The 23,837-nt window shown below is 41.6% G+C and overlaps 1 protein-coding gene across 10 annotated transcripts in view; it reads right to left on the minus strand.

The window, feature by feature from the left end:
- Window positions 1-23,837, minus strand: part of TMEM164 (transmembrane protein 164) — a 245,680-nt gene that overhangs the window by 25,397 nt on the left and 196,446 nt on the right. For all 10 annotated transcript variants that reach the window (XM_045587399.1, XM_045587396.1, XM_036454490.2 and 7 more), the window contains one exon: window positions 15,362-15,440. In XM_045587399.1, the coding sequence (XP_045443355.1) occupies window positions 15,362-15,440 (79 nt within the window). The remainder of the gene's footprint in view (window positions 1-15,361; window positions 15,441-23,837) is intronic.

Below are 23,837 nucleotides of genomic sequence, written 5' to 3' on the forward strand. Positions count from 1 at the left end.
GTTAGAATAGAAAGGGATAGAGCTTTCAGTCTGGTTGCTGATTGAACTAGGTAAAACTGGAGGCAGGGAGACCAGTATTGAGGCTGTTGCAATAGACTACATCAGGGGTGATCTGATCAGAACATAAATATTAGTAGTGGAAGTTAATTTGAGGTCAAATGAACAGGATTTAATCACTGACTGGATGTGGTGGGAGTGGGAAGGGAGAATGGTAAAGGGCCAGTGATTATCTCTAGATTTCTGGCCTGGGTAATGAATGGGAGGTGGTACCACTCAATGGGATGGGGAATATTGAAGAAGGTGCAGATTTGGGGATAGGGAAGAGAATGACAAGTTTTTAGTTCCTGAAAATAATGCCATCCCATCTTTAGTGCCCTCTAAATGAGACACCTCCATTTCTACCTTTTGTAAGCCTTAGTTGCCCAGAAGATATATCTCTGGGTGGCACAACCCCAAGATGACCATGGATGTATAATTTATTTTTTTCCAGCCATTGAAGTGTAATCCCAAGTCAGGTTTTCCTTCATCCAGGCATTTGACTGAATGAACTGTTTAAGGTACAAGGAAATGGAGGCTGTCCTGAGCTGGTGTCGACATGGAATGTCCATCTTGTTGACCTCCTATCCTGAGATGCTAGAGAGTCCACTCAGACCAGGCTTCACACTCAAAGTGCCCAGTGGGGCTGACAGAGCCACCCAGCCTGTGGCTATGGCAACTTAAAGACCCAACTTCTATAAGCACCAGAGCCAGTCTTCTGCCAACTTCATACAAAGTGAGGACCCTGAGCTGGCAAAGAATTTATCAGGTGAACCTGGTCTGGCCTGGCCTAGCATAATTACCTCTGGAGTCCAGAGACCCAGGTTCTAGCTTCTACTCTTACCATGCTGCTGTGTGACCATCTGTGTGGATCAAAAACCCTCTAGGCATCAGTGTCCCTCTCACAGGGGAATCCTAGGCCCTCCCTCCCTACCTTTCAGGAGCACTGTAGGAATAGAAAAGCTAAAAGAAGCATGGAGATACTTTAGAGAAAAGTGCTATTCAAACATAACATACTATTATGCCTTGCACAGTTTGTAGTTAGTATTGGCTGAGTCTCTGGTGAGCTTTCAGCAAGGGGGCCAACTCTTGGATCATTTTAGACAATGAAACTTAACCTTCATTTTGTATCAGGAGCTACTACTGGAGTGGCCCTCAAAATTGAGCTGGCATCAAAATCCTCTGGAGGGCTTGTTAAAATGTAGCTTGCTAGGCCTCACACCAGAGTTTCTGCCTCAGTAGGTCTGGGAAGGGGCCTAGAATTAGGAATCTGAGAATTTGTATTTCTAACAGGTTTAGTTGGGCTACTGCTGCTGCTGCTGCTGCTGTTGGTCCAGGTATCACACTTTGAGAACCCGTCTTAGAGAATGTTTGGAAAATGCATGTTCCTGGGTTCTTCCCCAGGAGACTTGAATCCAGATGTGAGTGGGCTCTGGAATTTTCGTTTTTATTTTTAAAGAACATATTTCTTTCCATAGATGCTTTCTCTTTTAAAAAATACTAGGGTCCTAGTGGATGAATTTATGTACCTTGAAAGGAACTGTGGGCCACGAGGCTGTGGTGAGCACAGGAGCAGGTCTCAGCCCATCCTCCATGCCCCCACCTGGCCCCTCCCGCTTTGGCCCCCAGTCCCCTGTCTGCCAGCAGCCCCATTCCCGCAGCAACCGGTGCCTGCCTTGGTCTGGTGCCCTTGCTCACCTGCTCCACCATCCTGCTGTAGCTGATGCCCTCCATGTTCCACACCTTGCTTCCTGCTGCCCATGCCCACCTGTTCCGCGTGTTCCCCCTGGTGGTCACCACACGTTATAGCAACCAGTTGTTTGGTTTTCTACCATTCGGTCTATTTGCATATTAGCCTTTTATTATATAGGATGTTTTTGTTTATTTCAAAATTTCAGAGAGAGGAAGGAGAGGGAGAAAGGAATAGAAACATCAATGATGAGAGAGAATCATTGATCAGCTGCTTCCTGAATGTCCCCTAGTGGTGATTGAGCCTCAACCTGGGCATGTACCTTGACTAGAAATCAAGCCATCACCTCCTGGTTCATAGGTTGACACTTAACTACTGAACCACACCGGCTGGGCTGGAATTTTCATTTTAATAACAAGCAACTGCTAGGTTCTTCAACCACCCAAGAGAAACACCGACTTTGGGGTAAATTGTGGAGTTGGAAGAGGTACCAAGAAGCCTAGAGACAGTGGAGGGGCCACAGTCTGGTCAGATGTAAGGAGTGTCTCCTGGAAGCTGATAAAATTATGGTGAGGAAATACTCCTCTGCTCCCACAAAGTGCTCCTGTGCTCGTTACTTCCTTCTCAGGAGGGAGGATTTCAGAAACTCACCTATCTAACCTCTTGCATAAGGCTCAGGCCTTGGCCGATTTTCAAATTACCCAGCTTTCCTCTTACCCACTAACCCCTCAAGAGTCTTCAGAATCTACTTGAGTCCTTTATCCTTTTCCCTGCCCCTCATCTGACCAGCAAAGTGAAAATGCAAAGCCAGTGAAAGAGGAAAACAGCTTCACACTAGCTAGGGAGGAGGGGCACGGGACTAATGGGGAGGAGACAATAGGTAGTACAACATGCAACTAAGGTTAATATGACTGGGACCAATTTTCAAGCCATCATTGGCCAAAGTGCTCTGGCTTTAACTGTTCTAGAATCTAGCACAGGGACTCTATCCCAACCCTCATACTCCAGGAAACAACTTAAAGCCCACTCAAGAGAGAAGAGGGATCAAACAACTTTGGGGTTCTTACACCCCAGTTTTCAGAAATGTCCCCAAAGACCATGAGATTTGCCTATAATTCAAAACAACCTTCTTACCCAGTGCCATGCCTGAGGGGCTACTGTCCCCCAAATCTGAAACGGGAGCTCCCTCTAGTGAAACAAAAGGGCTTTCCAGGCAGCCTGGATACAGGACTTCTTAAGGGCTTCTCTGGCAGCGTGGGGACATGGACAAATCCCTTCTCAGAACAATGTTTTAAATATATAAAATAAAAGGGTTATAAAGTAAGCCAATGATATTAAAGGTTATCAAAATATGTAAACAGATTTGAAATATAGTCCGCCTGTGTTTCTTTATTAATGCATTCAATAATAAGATATAGCCACAAGTCTAATTACTAGCATAATTTCAAAGCAGTGAGGAACAAAACAGTATTCTGATCTGTCTGCTACCACTGTAATGTGATAGGAAGCCATCTGTGATTGCTACTGACAACAAAGACACAGGTGTGCTGATTGTCTACATCCAGGGGTATTACTTCGGGCTAGAGGTTAGTGAAAAGATGTGATTTTTTTTTTTTTCCTATCCAAGTTAATGTGCCCTTAATTCTATTTGTGGATTCCAGGTTAAGAACCCCTGCTGAAATAAAAAGAACCACAAGCAATGAACAAAAAAAAACCCGACAGGGATGAAGAAAAGGGCGTTCAGGGTGGGGGTGCAGAGTGGATTGTGTTACCAGTCCTGCAGGTGCTGAAGCTGTGCAGGCACTCTACTATACTCAGTTGACTTCCCGCCAAACCTGGTGGCACCATCAACAAATCCTTCTATACCTTTCATGTCTGCACAGCAAGGCCCTCTTCACCTTCTCACCCTACGGTAACCTGGCTCTCCCCTGAAGACACTTCTCCCTCTGGCTGCTCAGAGCAGAGATTTTTCTTTCTGATCCTATTCTCACAGAGAGCTTTTTTTGGTGGCGGGGGGGGGGGGGGGGGGGGGGGATTTGTGCGGAGGGCTGGTGGCGGTGGCAGTGGTTAGGGGAATTGAAGATTCCTCTAGCTCCCCATTATTGCTTTTAGCTTTCAAGCTTCAGCTTCTCTTCCTCATCACTGCCACCCACTGTCCTTCAGGTCATTATCAGATTCATCTCAGATAAGTCTACATTAGGCCTTTTCCTGCCAGCATTCTGGGTAATTTCAATATCAATGCAGGCACCACTTCCAACACCCTCACCTCATGGCTTCTTGAACCTCCTAATCTCTACAGATCTGCAACCTCCACTCCACCTGTCTACCTACAACCAGTTTCAGTCAATCCTCACAACCACCCTGCCTCAGTTGGGATTATCTGGCTGTGGTCAGAAACAACCTTCCAGTGTTTCAGCTTTCATATCCTCATTCCTATGATGCACATATCCATGGACTTCTTTGTGACCTCTGGCCCTTTGATGCCTCTGACCTCCCCCAATGGATTTCCTCCTTGTTCTGCAACTGTCTCCTAGCTTCCACTCTTTCCATACCAGCTTGGACCCTATGACCAATCACTTGAACTCTCAAACTAGCACCCTCAACTTCCTGGTGAACTGCACCAAATTTTTACCTCCCCTTTCACTAGTTTATCCCCTAAGAGATGGCCTGCTGAAGGTGAAAACCTAAGAAACTGCTCATACCACATTTTATTACATAGGAGGCATAGTCATGGTACATTAGCAAGCAGATACCACACTAATAATAGCAAATTTATATAGTGTGAACTAAGTAACAGACATTATTTTAAGTGTTTTACATACATGATACATTTAATGCTCATTATAACTCTTTGAGGAAATACTGTCGTTCTTATTTTAGATATGAGGAAATTAAAGCACAGAGAAATTAAGGAAATTATCCAAGGTCACATAGCTAGTAAGTGACAGAATCAGGATTTGAAACAAGGTAATCTAGGTTCATCATAAATATCTCAAAATAATCTAACTCTGGGCAGCTAGGCCTGTGCACCTTCCTATCCACTCTAACTTCTCAGCTCCTACGAGTGGGTGGGAAATAGTTCAGGACTGCCCTACAGATCTGGCTACCTTAGATTCTCGGGGTATGTACAAAGCAAGAAGTTCATTTAGGTGCCAATACTAAAGGTGTAAGCTCTAGCTTTGTCTACCAGAGGAGCCCTATCTGCACTGGAGGTACAGGGTGCCTGCTCAGCTAAGAATAAAGTGATGTTCCATTTCCCATTCCATTATTGTTTCTGGGTAACCTGCCCTTGGGTGGAAACTCTAAAAGAGGAAACTGGGTGGCAAGATCACCAAACTCTGCTCCAAACCCTGAACATCACTTTTATTCTGGATCTTCCACATCATTCACCCTATTTAAAAACTCCCAAACTCAGATGGATCTCTCAAGCCAGATGTTCTGTTCCTTCACTCAGGCTGCTGAGCTCCCCCCACACCCCCCGAAAAATTGGGGTAGCTTCACAGACCAGTGCTGGGAAATGCACAGAAATTTGTTTCAGGTGGACCACCTCAGTGCTAGTCACCGAAGTTGTAGAGCTTCACTGTCTAATATACTGTTGACACTTAAATAACAAGGGGATTAGGAACACCGACCCCCATGAAGTAGAAAATCTGACTTTAACTGTAGATTCCCAGTTGTCCTTTGGTATCTGCAGGGCATTGATTTCAGGAACAACATGGATACCAAAATTCTCAGATGTCCAAGTCCCTTATATAAAATGGCATGGAACAGTGCGCACAGTTGGCCCTTCACATCCAAAAATTCCCAACTATGGACTGAAAATGCTTTGTTCCATCAGGGATTGGTTAAATCCATGGATGTGGAACCAAAGATTTAGTGGGCAGATTGTATATTTATTGAAAAATATCCACCTATAAGTGGGTCTGCACAGTTCAAACCTGTGTTGTTCAAGGGTCTACTGTAGTAGCTACTAAAGATAAGTAGTTATTTCAAATTCAATTTATTGCAATAATTTCATTAAACTTTAATCAAATTAGAAATTTGTCAGTCCTTGCTCCTTAGTTGCACTAAGCCACATTGCATCTGCTCAGGAGCAACATGTAGCTAGAGCTACCTTATTGAACAGAGCAGATAAAAAATATATCCATCATCACAGATAATTCTATTGAACATTGCCAAAACAGTCCAGAATTATCTCCTTCTCCCATATCCCGTAGCACTTGCTCCTTTCTTGCCATTACCATTCTCAATCTTCCATAAACTGCTTCCATTCCCAGCAGTTTTCATCACCTGGTAACTTATTCTCTCCCTTTTCTCCCTAGTACCTTCAATTTTCCCTCTCACTACTGGCCTTCATCTTACACCTTAACATGCACAGCCTTGGGAAGAGAGAAGGGAGTATTGGAAAGGGAATGAGGGTAACAGGAAGAGGGAGTAGGGATGGCCTGGAAATCAGTCCCTTGGCTCTACACCACCCTTAACCCCTCCTTCCTTAAGGCCCTTAATTTCTTCTTCCTTCCCATCCCCACTTCTCTAACAGCTTACCGTACAGAACTCTCAAACAATGCAGTACTCTTGAGCACTATTACTTTAAGATTTCCATTGTCTTAGCTTACAGGACAACCAACCACTCCTATTCTTTTGACCATTCCTGTAATCTCCTTATACTCTTCTTCTGTCTATTATTTACAGGTTGATGCTCCTCAACCTTTTCCTAAGTTCTATTTCTTCCCCACCTACATAGCTACTCTGGAACACCTCATCCATTCCCATGACTATATCCACCAGCTTTAAGCAATGATACCTCAGTCAGTCTCTATCTCACACTCCCCTGAACAGCTCTTGAATATTCCATCTAACCACCTCTTGGACATCTCATCCTTGATAGGCTAGAAGTACCTCAAACCAAGTAAAATCATCTCCCTTTTAAAACATGCTCCTTCCTTGTGTGCTCCCTTTCCATTAGTATTACCCTATCCCTCCCTCCCCCCGCCCAGCCATGCAGGCAAAATTTCTGGAACCTCACGGATGTTGCCTTCTCCATCATTCCATAGCATCTTAATTACAACAAACACTGTCAATTTGATTATTTATTTATTATTAATTTAAATTTAAATTTAAAAATCTTAATTGTGTATCCTCATCTCTTGACAAGGTGAAAATATGAGACTACTGCCACCTGGTGGTAATATACATATATTATACACAACTACATACATAAGACTGAAACTCAAAAATAGTAATTCAAATTAAAACTGAATTGACATATTATACTATAATTTTTAACCATCAGATGGGCAAATTTAAAAAAAAAATAGAAATACACTCTTCTGGTGAGGCTATGTGGAAGCAAGCAATCTTATACATTGCTATTGAGCATTTAAATTGGTATAACTTTATGGACTTGGAAATATCCATCAAAATTACAAACACACACACTTGTTGATTCAGCAATTCTACTTAGAAGGATTTATCCCCTAGATACACTTGCACACATGCAAAATGGCATCAGTACAAGATCATACAGTGCAATGTTATTTATATTAGCAAAATATTTGAAACAACCTAAATGTCTATCAATAGGGAACAGAATAAATAATGGCATAGAGTTGTAGCCTTGTGTTATGTCTAACAGAAAAAAACTTGGAATCATACCAGTGGTCCAAATCCTGGGTCTTCCACTTAGTATCTCAGTATCAGTTTTCTCATTTAAAAGGGAGATAATAGTAATATCTACCTACAAGGACTATGGTGGGGATTAAATTTGTTAGTAAATCTGAAGAATTTGCAACAACATCATCTGGCATAGCATAGTGCAATATAAAGTGTTACCATTTTTATTATACTGACTTTTATCATCCATACAATAGAACACACTCTCCTGTGGAAAATAATGAAGAAGCTTCCCATAGGCTTATATGAAAAGCTGGCTAAGAAATACTAAGCAAAACAGTAACAACAGCAACAAAACGGTAGTACAAAGCAGTAGTATTTTGAGATATGTGTTTTAAGAAGGAATAAAATAAAATACTTTTAACTTTACTGTATTCAAAACAATCTTTGAAGGATATGCAAAAGCAAAAATGGTATTTACGGTATTTACTTGTGGAGTTGTAGAGGAGTGTATGTGAATGGAAGGAATGGGTGGAAAGGTGATTTTTCACAGAATGACTTTTTGTATCTCAGATTTTGAAGTACAGGTGGTTTCCGACATACAATGGTTGTTAACATGATTTTTTTTTTACTTCATAATAGTGTGAAAGCAATACACGTTCAGTGGAAACCATACCTCGAATTTCAAATTTGGATCTTTTTCCAGGCTAGTGATGTGTGTCATGATACTGGACAGTGGCATTGAGCACGCAGCTCCAAGTTAGTCATGTGATCACAAGGGTAAACAACTGATACTCTACAGCTTATTCATTGTTAGATAATTTTACCCAACTATAGGCCAATGTTAAGTATTCTGAGTATGTTTCAGGCAAGATAGGGCAAGCTATGATGCTCATTTGGTAGGTTAGTTATATTAAATGCTTTTTGACTTTGGATGTTTTCAACTTATGATGGGCTTATAGGAATTCTACACCATCATAAGTTGAGGAGCATCTGTATAACAATGAGTTATGTAAGAAAAGAATCAAGAGGAAACACAAACTGATTTAATCCCCTTTTTAGAAACTTTCACTGGCTTTCCTCAGCTCATAGAATAAACATCAAACCTCTTCCTATGACCAAAAAGCCCTCTATATCTGATCCCTGCCTACCCCTCAGGTCCGGTGTTACCCATTCTCCCTAGGGTCCCTCTCCTGCTGCCCTGCTGTTACACATGCCATTCTGTGCTGTTATAAGTAATTCTACACTTCCTTGTAAATTTCTCTACTCATCCTTCAACTCTCAGTTGAAATGTCACTTCCTCAGGGAACGCTCTCGCAAACCTTAAACCCAGATTAGCTTGTGTTGTAAACTCTCACAAAAACATGTTCCTTTCCTTCAGAGTACCTACCTCAGTTATACAGGGTGGGGTAAAAGTAGCTTTACAGTTGTTCGTATGGAAACTATTATAATAATAAACAATAATACAAAAATAAACTATTTTGTGTGCTCACAACTACAGACCTACTTTTGCGCCATCCTGTATACATTTATTTCTGTGATTATTTGATTTACCTCTGTCTCTTCCCACTACAATAAAAATTCTGGTATTCACTCATTCAGGCACCCCAGGGCTCAGTACAGAGCCTAGCATAAATAAGGCACATATATTGTAAATATGTTGCTATTCTTTGTATGTCTGTGTCCTTCAGAATTCATATGATGTAACCCTAACCCCCAAATATAATGCTATTAGGAGATGGGCCCTTTGAAGAGATATTTAGGTCATGAAGGTGGAGCCCACCTGATAAGATCAGTGCCTTAGAAAAGAGGCTCCAAAGAGCCTCACCTCTCTTACCATATGAGAACACAGTCAGAAGGTGCTGGCTATGAACCAGGAAGAGGGTTCTCACCAGAAGGTAACCGTGCCGGCATCTTGACTTGAACTTCTAAGATTCCAGAACTATGAGAAATAAACTTATGTTTTTTATAAGCTATTCAGGTGGTTATAGCAGCCTGAACAGACTAAGACAAATGTGTTAAATTAATGGATGAATCAGATACAGGGGTAGAGATGATTATCAGGTTTAGCTGGGATGACTGAGTGGTACCATCTCTCAAAACAACCACAGGAAGAACAGCAGGGCCGGTGAGGAAGATAATGAGTGCAACATGGACAGGTTGAGTTTGAGGTGTGCTTGTGATACTCAGGTGGAGAAGTTGGGTAACAACATGAAATTGAATCTCCAGTGCTAGCAGGTTTGGCTCAGTGGATAGAGCATTGGCCTGCAGACTCAAGGGTCCCAGGTTGGATTCTGGTCAAGGGCATGTACCTTGGATGTGTGCACATCGCCAGTGGGGGTGTGCAGGATGCAGCTAATCAATGTTTCTCTCTCATTGATGTTTCTAACTCTTTATCCCTCTCCCTTCCTCTCTGCAATAAAATATATTAAAAAATAAATCTTCATCCTGCCTATGAGAAGCTTAATCTTAAAATAGGCACATTATATATAAATATAAGTAGCAAATTTCTTTTTAAAAAAAGAAAGAAAGAAAGAAAGAAAGAAAGAAAGAAAGAAAGAAAGAAAGAAAGAAAGAAACTGAATCTCCTAAGTCTGGGCTGTAGATAGGAATGTGATGGTCATCACTGTACAGGCTGCTGGTTAAATTGTGCAAGCACATGAGACCATGCCAGGAATAGCAAGAGAAAGGTGAGCTCAGAACAGATCTCTTGGGAAATCAACATCTCAGAAAATAGAGGAAAAATAACTGAAGAAGACAGGAAGACATGGTCAGTGAGGTAGTTAAGCCAAGAGAGGGAGATATTTTGAAAGCCCTGAGAGAAGAGTCTTATCCATATAACACTTGTATTGTTATTATGTATAAAATATAGATCCATAAGTCTATTTTCCCCCTAAAGTATATTTGTTTATAAGAGAAACTTTATATTATCCTATCCATGAAATCCTGTATTCACTGCACTGGGTTTCTGTTGTTATATATGTTAAATACATTTAACTATTTTTTTAAGTTTATTTCTGTACCACCTGAAATCACCTCATGAGGCGTTGAGAGCAAAATTATAATAGAAACCATGACATTTTAGTGGCCCAAATATAATTTACTTGAGAGATTTTCTCTAGTAGGAAACACTAGGCACTTGAATTGGACACTGGTCCCAGTGGAAGGGGCAAAGGAGTGAACATTTTCAGGAGCTGGTGAAAGGAAAGTTCCAGATTGGACATAGTGGTATAAGCTGGCTGGGAAAAGGAGGAGGCTGACAGGAGTAGAGATTCGGGTCAAAGAAAGGAATATAGAGGCTTAAAATATCAGACAGAGGAGTTTTAGAGGAAGGAGAAGGCAAGGCCCAGATGGCTGAAGAGAAGGAAATACAGAAGTCACTCAATTTAGAAATCAAAACCTTGAGAAGATGGGGGTGGATAAGCAGTCCTCACTGGAAATCTCTCAGAATGCTGACTAGCATTGTAATGGAAAATTTGAGCCCATGAACCAAAGACAAGTGACCAAGAGATTAGGTTGTGGTGATGATGAAAAAAGGTCAAGAGAATGGAAAAGTAGAAGCATTTTCACATAAGCAGAGATGAAATAATGAAAGAGACAGTAGGGAGCAGGCCAAACAGAAAGAGAAGTCTCCAGTAGAGGGAGCTTCAGGCAAGAGATAGGACTTTGTTCTGTGAAGAACTAGTGTTGGGGCTGAAAAGTTTATACAAAAAAAAAAAAAATATATATATATATATATATATATATATATATATATATATATATATATATATATATATATATGTGTGTGTGTGTGTGTGTGTGTGTGTGTGTGTGTGTGTGTGTGTGTATGTATGTATTTACAGAGAGCCAAAGGCAAAGAGTTGGGAGATCAAGAAACAGAAATCAAGAGCCAGGCTGGAGGAAGAAAAGAGCAGTATGGACAAAAATGGTGGTGCAGAAGGATTGAAGAAACAAGGAAGAATGGGGTTCCTGATAAGCACCACTCAGCCACCTCCAAACCACAGGAAGAAGCAGGAATGTGCCTTTGAGGAAAACAGAGTTCCTGGAAACAAGAGGTATATATCTATAGGAGGGCCATCTTGCCTTGTATAAAACCCCCCAAGCCAGTTATTTCTAGAAAATTACAAGAAACTTCTAGAGAAAAGAAGCCCAAAAACCTCAACTTTTTGTTTGTTTGTTTATAAGGAATAATCTTCCCATTGCTCACAGCAGATCTACTTTCCCTCTGCAAGCCCTAAAAACAAGGCTCTGCTGGAGGTCAAACCAGCCCAAGGAAATCCATGTTATTCTCTAAATGCCATGATTTCCTCCAGGTGAACAGCAGAGGGCAGCAAATAGCCATAAAGGAAGCTGAGCCCAAGCAGGAACCCAGAAATAGTGAAGGGAAAGCGAACCAGGCTTTAGCAATCATATCATGCTCCCATGGTACCCTCTGTCATACTTATAATGTTGTATTACAATTGTTTCTCTTCTCCTATAGATGAGAAGGGGAGACTCCCAGCATGATGTGGTTAAGAGACAGACATCTGTCTTTTAGGAAAACATTATGTGGAAAAAAGTAGTGGTTTGGGAGGGAATCTAGGCTGACTCTGAATCTAGGCTGTGGGCAAGTTACCTAATATTTCTGAGTCTTGATTTTCTTCTATGTAGAAGGAAGATTTTTTTTTTTCACCAGGTTAGTTGTGATGAGAAAATAGATAAAACATGCCTAGCACAGTATGTCACACATAGTAAACACTCGATAAAAAGAAACCATTGATATTTACTGTAGTTATTATTGCTGTTATCATTATTATAGCCTCTTCTCAGGGTCAGACACTAGAGGAGAAGGGGGGAAAATCACAAACATTAGGAAATAAATTGGAATTAAGACTTGGGATCCCTACTTCCTCAGCTCAATCCCCCTAAATGGTGCAATAATAGAAGCAAGAGAAGGCACAGTGGACCCAGGACTGTGCTTCCAGGGGTTAGAGCATTGGCCCACATATCAAAGGATCTCAGTTTCTCTCTTTCTTTCTCTCTCCCCTTCCTTCCTTTCTTCTTCTCCCTCTAAAATTCAATGGGAAAGATATCCTTGGGTAAAGATTAACAACAACAAAAAAGAAAGCCACAGTTGAATCACCCACTTCTAGAAGATGCAGCTTCCCAGATTTTGGTTTATTTGTTGGGTCGGAGGGGAGTATGGGGAATGGCTTGTTGGTATTTTTCATGTCAGACCAGTCTAGCTCAGGTACCTAACAGCCACATGCACCCCTCAGAACTTACATTGCAAACCTCAGAAACTAGCAACAAGTGGTGGAGGTCTGGAGCCCAGGGACAGCTACCTGCCTGGTGCCCTTCATAATGTGTCTATCCCTGAGACTTAAGTATTCTTAGGAAGCTATTTCCTGTGCCACAGGGGACAGACAAGAGAAATAGCACAGGCTTCCTTGTTATTGGAACATCAGATTTCCCTTAAAAATTAGAGGGGGAAAGTACTGTGTTTAAAGCAAACTGAAAGTTAACATCTGTGGAGGAAAAAAAAAGTCAAGATCTCTTTGACAGTGTGAGACCCCAATTGGCTGTTTAGGGTAAAAACAGTCTTCAAGAATCTATCCTCCATATATAAAAGACTAGTATGCTAAGGGTCCCTCCGCCCATCCAACCAGTCATTATAATGTGCACTGACCACTAGGGGACAGACACTCAATGCAGGAGCTGTCATGACGTGCACTGGCCACTTACAGAGAAACAGCACCATGGAACCAGTGCTGACAAAGCAACACTTGGCTTCCCCCACCAATATGATGGGCTTTGGCTCCCACCACCACCTGGGAGCCAAAGCCCATCAAATTGCAGCCAACGCTGCCAAGACCCCGTGGCCAGCCCAGAAATGGTCGCTGTGAGAGCTGGGTAATGACATCATGTAGCAATGCCTGGTTTCCTCTCCCTAGCAACTAGTCTTACAGTTTCTTTAGCCCAGGAACATGACTTGCTTTATAGCCAGATGCAAATATGAAAATATTTCACATGTTAAACAAATGTCTGTGAAGTGTGTTCCCATGCCTCATCTCATTTGATTCTCACAGAAGTCCTGGAGTAGTTATATAGGAGACTTGGTGGAATCCTATTTTCTTTTCATTAGCTGGAAAACGGAGATTTAGAAAGCTTAGAAACTTGACCCGACTGAAAAGAAGAAATGATGGACCTTGAAAATGACTTCAAGTTTTCTCACTGCACAGAATATAGTCAAATACTGTTGCAGTTAAATATTTTACCCTTTGTTCTCCCTGCAATAATAATCTGCTCTGTGTTGATATTTACTGCTGTGTTGCTGACAATTACCTGAAAGAGAAGTTGGGATGCTTCACTGAGCTGGAAAAAGTTTAGCTAAATCAGAAAGCAGGTCTAATTAAGCAAGTTTACTCTCTCTATATAAAAGGCTAAGTTGAATCGCTCATGCACAATATATATAAAGCTCTCACTGGAGCCAATCACACACATGTGTTTTGATCTGTCACTGTCAATCGTGAATTTGGTTGACACTTCTATTATAGAGAAAGGGCAAATAACGATATTAAAATATTTCTTCTGCCGGGACCGGTTTAGCTCAATGGATAGAGCGTCGGCTTGGGGACTGAAGGGACCTGGGTTCGATTCCGGTCAAGGGCATGTACCTTGGTTGCGGGCATATCCCCGGTAGGGGGTGTGCAAGAGGCAACTGATCGATGACTCTCTCTCATCAATGTTTCTAACTAACTCTCTATCTCTCTCCCTTCCTCTCTGTACAAAAATCAATAAAATATATAAAAAAATAAAAATAAAAATAAAAAAAGTCCTGATTTTAAAAAAATAAATAAATAAAATAAAATAAAATATTTCTTCTAATCAATTTCCTTTCAATGAGTACTAATCCGTGCACAGGGCCACTAGTATTTAAATAACTCTTAAGAATCACAACTGATAGAAACCAGAGACAGGGGGTAAATCTCTGGACTGGTAGTAGCTGACATATACAGTAATAATGGGCATCCTCCAACATGTCCCTAGATTGCTGGTCATGGGGCTATCTCATACCAGAAGTTCTTAAGTTAGAAGATTCCTGAGTTAGAGGAAGCACACTTCCAAACCATCTTCCATTGGGCTCAAGGGACCATGTGGGCTTGTGTCATATTTAATGCAATATAAAAGAAACCCTTGCTGCCTGGAGTAAGATAGGGAGGGTTGATCTCTGAGAAAACTCCCAAAAATCCAGATAAAGAGGCTGGTGGCAAAGAGAAGAAGGTGTATTCCAGGTATAGGCATTATAGGATGGTAAGAACACAGAAGGAGCTGCTCTAATACTTAACCTAAAAGGGATAAGAACTACCCTTTCCTTTTTCTACTATACAAAAGAGAGAAGGGATAATTTAAAGGATATTCCATGGTCACAAATAAGTTTCCATTTTAGGCCACCTCTCCCAACAGGTTGGTGGTCTCACTTCATGACCAAATGAAGGTTTTCAATAATTTATTTTACATTAAGGTCACTGCTTTCACCTGTCTCTTCCCTCAAGCCCATAACTCCACAGTCCCTGAAATTCTCCTCCCCTTCAGTATTTCTTTGGTTCTGAGAAGATGCATATAATGAGCAAGAGCACAAGATTTGTCTCCTAAGAGAACTGAGTGCTTCCTTCTCTCCTTCTACCCTGTACTGCACACCAAAACAAGGGGAAGGCGCAAGCACAAGCAAATTACAGAGTATGGGAAGTTTCATTCAAACCCAAACAACCACAGACAAAGAACCCAAGGCCTAGGCCCTGGCACAGGCAGTCAGCAGCACCAAGCTCATCCACAAAAGATGGTTCTGAAAAGCCCCCAGACTCTCTGCAGGCCCCATCCATGCCCATTTCCTACTGCCTGGCATAAAGCATGCTTCATAAATCCAGCCAGGCAGGACTTAAGATCCTGGTAGGCATCCAAGAGCTTATGGCTCCTCAAAGCAGAAGGGAACATCTAGGTGTTGGGGTGGCACATGGGTGTGGTTTTTGCCAGCCTTACCTCCTTTCCAAAGCAGGTAGATGGGCACCACGTAGAGCATAACATGCTGAATGTAATATACCTCCAATTCAAATGGGAGCTGTAAGGACAGAGGGAGAGGTGTTTCAGTGCAAAAAGCACACATTTCCATAGATTCTGAACTTGAACACTCTTGCTCTTTACAAGCCACATTTTAACAACCCCATGTATTTAACCAGTTCACCTCCCTTCACAATCAGACCAAAAAAAAAAAAACAGCAAAAAAAACAACAACCACAACAACAAAAAACCACAAAAAAAAAAAAAAAAAAACACCAAAAAAACCCTGAAATAAATATACCTATGACCTAGGCTGGCATCTTCCATTGTGTATTTTGCAGAGATGGTACTTAAAAAATGTTCACCTAAGAAAGTTGGTTACCCTATAACTTCTGTCTGTAAAAATCAGTGGGGATTGTGGCTGAGTGAGATGGAGGGCTCTGGAGTCACAGGAAGTTCTTGAAGGGACCAAACACAGACTTACTTGGACTCTCTCCATTTGAGCCCCAGTACTGGGGCAGCAGCATTAAAAGAATCAGGGACATATGCGAAGGAAATGAATTGTCTGGCATCAGGGAGAGAGATGGTGGATGGGCAGCTTTCTTTTAGACAGAAGTGCTAGCAGAGGCCATTGTTATTTTTCTGAGACTCACCCCCATAGAGCTGAAAGGTAGGTGCCATATCTGAGTATCCATCAATCTGGCACACATTGTTTGCCCCATCTTGGTGATTCTCTGAGGTTCTGCTACCCCCAACTCTTGAGCACACGTGAGTTGTTTCCAGTGGTTTTTCAGTATGAATAGCCTGTCTTGCCTTATACTTCAGATTTTCCTAAAATCTCTCTAACAAGATGCATCTAACCTCTGCATACTCTATACCACTTTCCAAGTGAACCCAGGCCTAGCACTAGTGGAAGTCTGGCATTTGTTCATAGCTTGGTCTCTCCTTAGCACTTCCAAGTCAAGCACAAGTAGCAACAATCTGCAGCTAACTTTGTAGCTCACTCTGTAGCTTGTACCACGTGGCTCCAAGCTGTACACAGGCAGTGGCTGACCTTGCACCTCCCAGAGCAAGTGAACCCAATGGACAGATTCACACCAAACTGGATTAAAACCCCACTATGTACAAGAGTGACACACTCAAGGGCCGAACTCAGTGAGCACCAGAAACCCAGTGAAGCAAGTCCTGTTAGGGTTGAATCCTGCATAGCAGCTCCTCTGATGTAGTCGTGGCTCAATCCTTCCCAGTGATGTACCAATGGAAATCAAGGCTCAACTACAACAAAACTGTGCATACAACTCACACAGGGGCATACCTGGAGTGTCCAACTCAAGTGAATGGGGAAGCTGTGCCACTGGGGCCTACTACACAAGGCCACTCTACCAATTCCAGGAAACATGGAAGCACTACATAGAAACTAAAACTGGAAAGCAGCCAAAATATAGAGAAACATAAACAGGTCCCAAATGAAAGAACATGAGAAATCTCCAGAAAAAGAACTAAGGCAAACCCTAACTGGTTTGGCTCAGTGCATAGAGTGTTAGTCTGCAGACTAAAGGGCCCCAGGTTTGATTCCGGTCAAGGTATGTACCTTGGTTGCTGGCACATTCCCAGTAGGGGGTGTGCAGGAGGCAGCTGATTACTGTTCCTCTCTCATCGATGTTTCTAACTCTCTATCCCTCTCCCTCCCTCTCTGTAAAAATCAATAAAATATATTAAAAACAAAAGAACTAAGGCAAGCTAATGACCAGATATAGAGTTCAAAACAATGCTTTATAAGGATGCTCAAGAAACTTAGTGAGAAAGCATGAAAAAGGAAATAGAAGCCACAAAAAAGAACCAGTCATAAATCAAGGCTATAGTAACTATACATTATAGGGAATAAGCAGTAGAGTAGGTAAAACAGAGGATAAAGTGAGTGATTTGGAAGATTTAAAAAAGCTATAAAATATACAATCATAACAGAAAAAGAAAACATGTTTTTAAAAAATGAGGATGGTGTAAGGAGCCTCTGGGACAACATCAAACATACCAACGTTCACAACATAGGGGTGCTGAAAGGAGAAGAGAGAGAGAGCAAGGAATTGAAAGCCTATTTGAAATAAATTATGACAGAAAACTTCTCTAACTTGGTGATATTCAAGTCTAGGAAGCACAGAAAGTCCCAAACAAGATGAATCTAAAGAGGCCCACATCAAGATACATCATAATTAAAATGCAAAATATTAAAGACAAATGATCTTAAAAGCATAAAGAGAAAAACAGTTAGTTACTGACAAAAGAACACCCATAAGACTGTCAACTGATTTCTCAGCAGAAACTTGGCAGGCCAGAAGGGATTGGCAAGAAATATTCAAAGTAGTAAAAAGCAAGGACCTACAACCAAGATTACTCTACCCAGTGAAGCTATCATTTAGAATCAAGGACAGATAAAGAGTTTCCCAGACAAGAAAAAGCTAAAGGAGTTCGTCACCATCAAACCATTATTACAAGAAATGTTAAAGGGCCTTCTTTAAGAATAAGAGGGGGGAAATGTAAAAAATATTAATAAAATGGCAATAAATACATTTCTATCAACAACTGAATCTAAAAAACAAAATAAATAAGCAGAACAGAAACAGACTCATAGATACAGAGAACATTTTGATAGTTGCCACATGGGAGAAGGGTTATGGGATGATTGAAAATCTTGAAGGAATTAAGAAGTATAAATTGGGAGAAAAAAACAAGATGGTGGCATAGGTAAACACCTAAATTGCTGCCTCGCACAACAATTTCAAAACTACAACTAAAAGACAAAATGTCAATCACCCATAACCACTGAAAAGTTGGCTGAGTGGAAGTTCTACAACTAGAAGGAAAGAGAAAAGAGCATTGAGATATGCACAAGGGCTGAAAAGCAGAGGTACAGAGGCACTCGAATCAGACTGGCAACAGGCAACTGGGAGCACCACTTTTTTCAACCCGAAGGGAGACAAGCTACTGATTACTCTGAACTCCAGTTTCTAGGGAGACACTGGGGACCCAAATTCCTATGGGGAGAAGCTGGACTGTCTACCATGGGTCAGAAAGTGAGGGCAGCTTACTTGCAAAGGTGCGCGCAGCAATCATTGTATACTGCACTGGGGTACGGGACACGGGCTCTTGGAAACAGAGATGACTGACTGGCAGCCATTGCTGTTTGCCATACCTTAGCCTAGTGACTCCCCGAGACCCTGCCCCTCACAATCTACGAACCCACCCAAACTCCACGCAGAGGCTTTCGCATATAAATGGCCTTCTGTATAGCAGTTTAACCTAAAAAACTGAAGCTCTGCTCAGACAGCTCCAAAACCTCCAAACCCCAAGCAAAGAGGAAAAAACTGTAGTTCTCGCTGTAGCTCCTGCTGGGTGGCTTCAACAGTAGCTGACCTGCACCCCATTGGAGATCCAGAAGCTAATGTATCTAGTGGTCAGTGTGAGATGACACAAGATTTCAACTACTCACATCTTTAAGTGGCACATTCAAGATGCAGACTTAGTGAGCACCAAAGCCCCAGCTAAAACAAGTTCTACCCCATAAGTGTGTCTCCAGCATAGCAGTTCTTCCATTATAGAAACAGCAGGTCCTCACAGACAATTGGCCTGGAGGTCAATTCCTCCCAGTGACACCAACAACAATCAAGACTTAATTAAAACAAGGCTGTACACACAGTCCACAAAAGGGTGCACTAAGAGTATCCACCTCATGCTGAAACCGGTTTGGCTCAGTGGTAGAGCGTCAGTCTGCAGACTGAAAGGTCCCAGGTTCGATTCTGGTCAAGGGCATGTACATTGGTTGTGGGCACATCCCTGGTAGGGAGTGTGCAAGAGGCAGCTGGTTGATGTTTCTCTCTCATCGACGTTTCTAGCTCTCTATCCCTCTCTCCTCCTCTCTGTAAAAAATCAAAATAAATATATTTTTTAAAAAAAAGAGTATCCACCTCAGGTAACAGGGAGGCTGACCCACTGGCCCATATAAAACACCTAACGCACAAAGCCACCCTACCAACTCAAGGAAGCAGCAAAAATGTGGAGATAAAGAAACAGATCACAAACGAAAAGAAATGGAAGAAAACAAATGACTGAATATAGAGTTCAAAACCACAGTTATAAGGTTTTTCAAGGATTTCCTAGAAAAGGCCAATAAATTCAACAAGACCCTCAAGGATATGAAAAATTTCAACTAGAATTAAACATACACTGACTGAAATAAAAAATATTATACAGAGACCCAACAGCAGACTAGAGGAAAGCAATAATCAAGTCAAAGATTTGAAATACAAAGAAGCAAAAAACACTCAACCAGAAAAGCAAAAAGCAAAAAGAATCCAAAAAGTTGAAGATAGTGTAAGAAACCTCTGGGACAACTTCAAGCATACCAACATGAGAATTATGGGGGTGCCAGAAGAAGAGAGAGAGCAAGATACTTAAAACCTGTTTGAAGAAATAATGACTGAAAACTTCCCTCACCTGGTGAAAGAAATGAATTTACAAATCCAGGAAGTGCAGAGACCCCCTTTCCCCCCAAAAAAAAGGAATCTAAAGAGGATCACACTAAGACACATCATAATTAAAATGTCAAGGGCAAAAGACAAAGAGAGAATTTTAAAAGCTCCAAGAGAAAAACAGTTAATTACCTACAAGGGAGCACCCATAGGACTGTCAGCTGATTTCTCAACTGAAACTATGCAGGCTAGATGCGAGTGGCAAGAAATATTCAAAGTGATGAATAGCAAAAACTTACAACCAAGATAACTCTATCCAACAAAGTTATTCAGAATGGAAGGTCAGATAAAGAATTTCACAGATATGAAAAAGCTAAAGGAGTTCACCACAACCAAGCCAATATTATATGAAATGCTGAAAGGTATTATTTAAGAAGAGGAAGAAGAAAAAAAAAGTAAATATATAAATTGTGAACAACAAATACATATTTATCAACAAGTTAATCTAAAAATCAAGTGAATTAAAAATCTGAGGAACGGAATAAACTAGTGAATACAATAGAATCAGGGGCATAGAAAGGGAGTGGACTGATAATTGTCAGGAGTAAAGGGGTGGGGGGGTGGGAAGAGACTGGACAAAAATTGTACACCTATGGATGAGGACAGAGGGGTGTAGGTAAGAGCAGGGAGTGGGGTGGGAACTGGGTAGAAGGGAGCTATTGGGGGGGGAGGAGAAACATTATAATAATCTGAACAATAAAGATTTATTAAATTTTAAAAAAAGAAGTATAAATTGGCTGTTACAGAATAGTTGTGGGGATGTAATGTTCCACATAGGGAATATAGTCAATAATACTCATAACTATGTATGGGTATAAGATTTATTGAGATGATCACTTAGTAAATTATGTAATGTCTAATCACTGGGTTGAACACCTGAAACTAATATAATAATGTATGTCAAATGTAATTAAAAATAAAAAAGATAACAAAAGTTGATTAAATGGGTAAGAAATACTACATACAATATATTCTTTTGAAGATTCATCATGTATATTAGTGGTATATGAAGGACCTGGGTGGTCTCTACAATTACAATTGTTTATAGAGTGTTTCCCAAACTTAGTTAGCCAGTGATTTTTTTTACAAATAATACTTAGTATTCTGCAGAATATACTGGAAGGAAAACAATGTTATTTCACTTCCTATTACTGGTGAGTAGTTGCTGAACTATTTAAAAGCTTTTTTATCAGTTGATATGGAGAACATATGGAATAGAATTTATTATTCCTAATTTCCAAATGAAAAAAAAAATGATTGCTAGATCCAATGTGGTCTAGATCCAAGAAGAACAAGTTTCCCACTGGATATTTGGGGTCAGTCAAGAGTTAGTCCTACTTTTGGGTGAAGACCAAGCAATTGGGCCAATATTTTTGTCATACACTGCCAAAACAGTCTCCAATCTTCATCCATCCAACACGGCCACTCATTCACTCCTGTTTCCCATCTCTCTCTCCAAATGGAAGTTCTGGATTACCAAGGCAGAGCACAGTTTCAAGTTGCCAAGGGCACCAGGCTGTATACTCTGGCAGTGAGTGGAGAATGGAAATGGCTGAGTGACTAACTCAATTCTAGAAGCTGGCAAGAGGCCAAGCCTCCAGGCTTACACAGCCCACAGTGTGTGCATGTGTGCGTGCGCGAGTGCGTGCGCACACATACGCACACGCACACACACACACACACACCAAGGGGAAGCCCAGAGAATCAAGGACACCTAGGGGAAGGTCAGCTGCCTCCTTGTTCCCTACAGAACAGGCACAGAAGCAAGGCTCTGTACTAATGAGAGGAGGCATTTATGGGCTCTCCAGGCTAGGGAGCCCACACCTGCCTTGTGCCAAGAGCTGAAACCAAAAGATGGCACGTAGCAGATGGCAGAGCTTCCAGAGTGGGATTTGGGACAACTGTGGACCCTGGACAGACACTGGCTCTGGTTCTTGAAAATATAAACCCACACAGAGGGAAAATTTCCCATGGATCCAGATGACGCTCAACTATTATTTTATGTTCATGGAGGGAAATGTAAAATCCCACAAAAAGAGATGAGGTCCCAAGCAACTCTGCAAACCATGCCTGAATAGCTGGGAAGAAGTCATGGGGTTTGACAATGGGCATCACAAGCAAGAGGTAGTTAAGCTTCCTCCTAGTAATGTGGTCATGGATCACCCTGCTAATTTAAATTTCAGTGCTGTTTCATGCTTTTTCTAATGTTTTCACATCCACCATTGACTCAATCCTCTCAAAAACCCCATGAACTTGGGGGATAAAGTATCATTATCTGCATTTGACATATGAGGAAACTGATATGCAAAAGGGTTAACTGACTTGATGGTGGTCACCCAGAAAATAGGCAGGGAGGAAAGGACCCTGGAAGGTTCAGTGCTCTGGCTGTCACCTGAATTTTCAGGTAGTTAAATGACTTGACCTCTTCCTAAAAATGGCTTGGGAACCCAGGCTACTCCCCACAGCAGTGAGCAGAGAACCAGGCCAAGGGCTGGCAGCCCCTGGTCCCAACCAGGTCATCAAACAGTATCTCTAATGGCCTCTCAGACTCTATTTGCCCCACTGGACTCACAGTGCCCACTTACTTCTATGTCCCTGACAGCCTTTCTAGGAAGCAAACTGTCTACCTGCATGTCCAGTTTAGCACCATGGCTGCAAGCAAGGACTTTGGAGTCTTGTCAAATCTGTGTTCTACAATTTGATTCTGCCACCGAAGAGCCCTGTAGTCTCAGGCAAGTCACTTAACCTCTCCACCCCAGTGAAATGAAAATAACTGCTGTTAAAAGACTGTTGTGCACTGGCCAATGTTACTAACTGGTTAGAGCATCAACTCATGCACCAAAGGATCGTGTGTTTGATTTCCAGTCAAGGACACATACCTGGGTTGCAGGTTTGATTACTGGCCCCCATGGGGTGAGGGGTGCTGGAGACAACTGATTGATGTGTTTCTCTCACATGGATGTTTCCCTCTACCCAACCTCCCTCCGCTCCCTCTCCTTCTCTCCCTCCCTCCCTCTTCCCATTCCACTCTCTAAAAATCAATGGAAAAAAATATCCTCAGGTGAGGATTAACAAAAAACAAAACAAAATAATTGTAAGATTTCTAATTTTTTAACATAACAAATATTTATATAGTACTTATTATGCTCCAGTAATTATCAGAAGCACTTTGCTAACTATTAACCCCCCAAATCCTTATAACAACTGTGCAGGTCTTCAAATAACATTGTTTCCTTCGACATTTTGTTAAAAGTTTAATGGCATGCTGTAGGAACTTAACTCTTGTTTATATAAATTGCCTGTGATAAAATTAGTTTTGTTTATGTCAGTTTGCTTAAAGTCATAGAACCTACTGATGATGATAAGTGGGGACTTGCAATACTGTTAGAATTACTACCATTTTAGAGATGAAGTATATAGAGGTTAAATAATTTACTGGAGAGCACATGACTCATTTGGTAATAGAATCAAGATTCAAACCCAGGCAGTCTGACTCTAGAGTGTGTAGATTTAGTTAGTATATCCCCGTACCCCCTGTGGATCCTTTCATCTAACCCCTACCCCATAAAAAAGGCCTGATACCCAGGAGATGCACAGCAGTGGATAGGAGCTGTTATGATTAACAGGGGTGGTAATGGTAGTATATTAGCAGTAGCAAAATTAGTACTTGTCCTCACTGTCCCTCCACATGGGGACTGGGCCCAGTCTCTCCCTATTCACTTGACTCTCACCTTCACAGCCTATTCTGCCCCACTGTGGCCCCAGCCCCACATCACAGAGTGGCCCAGCTTGGCCTGCAATACAGCTTTCTATTACCAGCCCACTAAGGCTATGCAGACAACTCAGGTAAAAACCTCAGTTGGGGTGTCCAGGAGATTGTCCCCATCAGCAGTGTCCTTCCTCTGAGGGTTGCTTCACCTCCTATTCCAAGA

Source organism: Pipistrellus kuhlii, unplaced genomic scaffold (assembly GCF_014108245.1).
Source record: "Pipistrellus kuhlii isolate mPipKuh1 unplaced genomic scaffold, mPipKuh1.p scaffold_m20_p_29, whole genome shotgun sequence".
NCBI lineage: Eukaryota > Metazoa > Chordata > Mammalia > Chiroptera > Vespertilionidae > Pipistrellus > Pipistrellus kuhlii.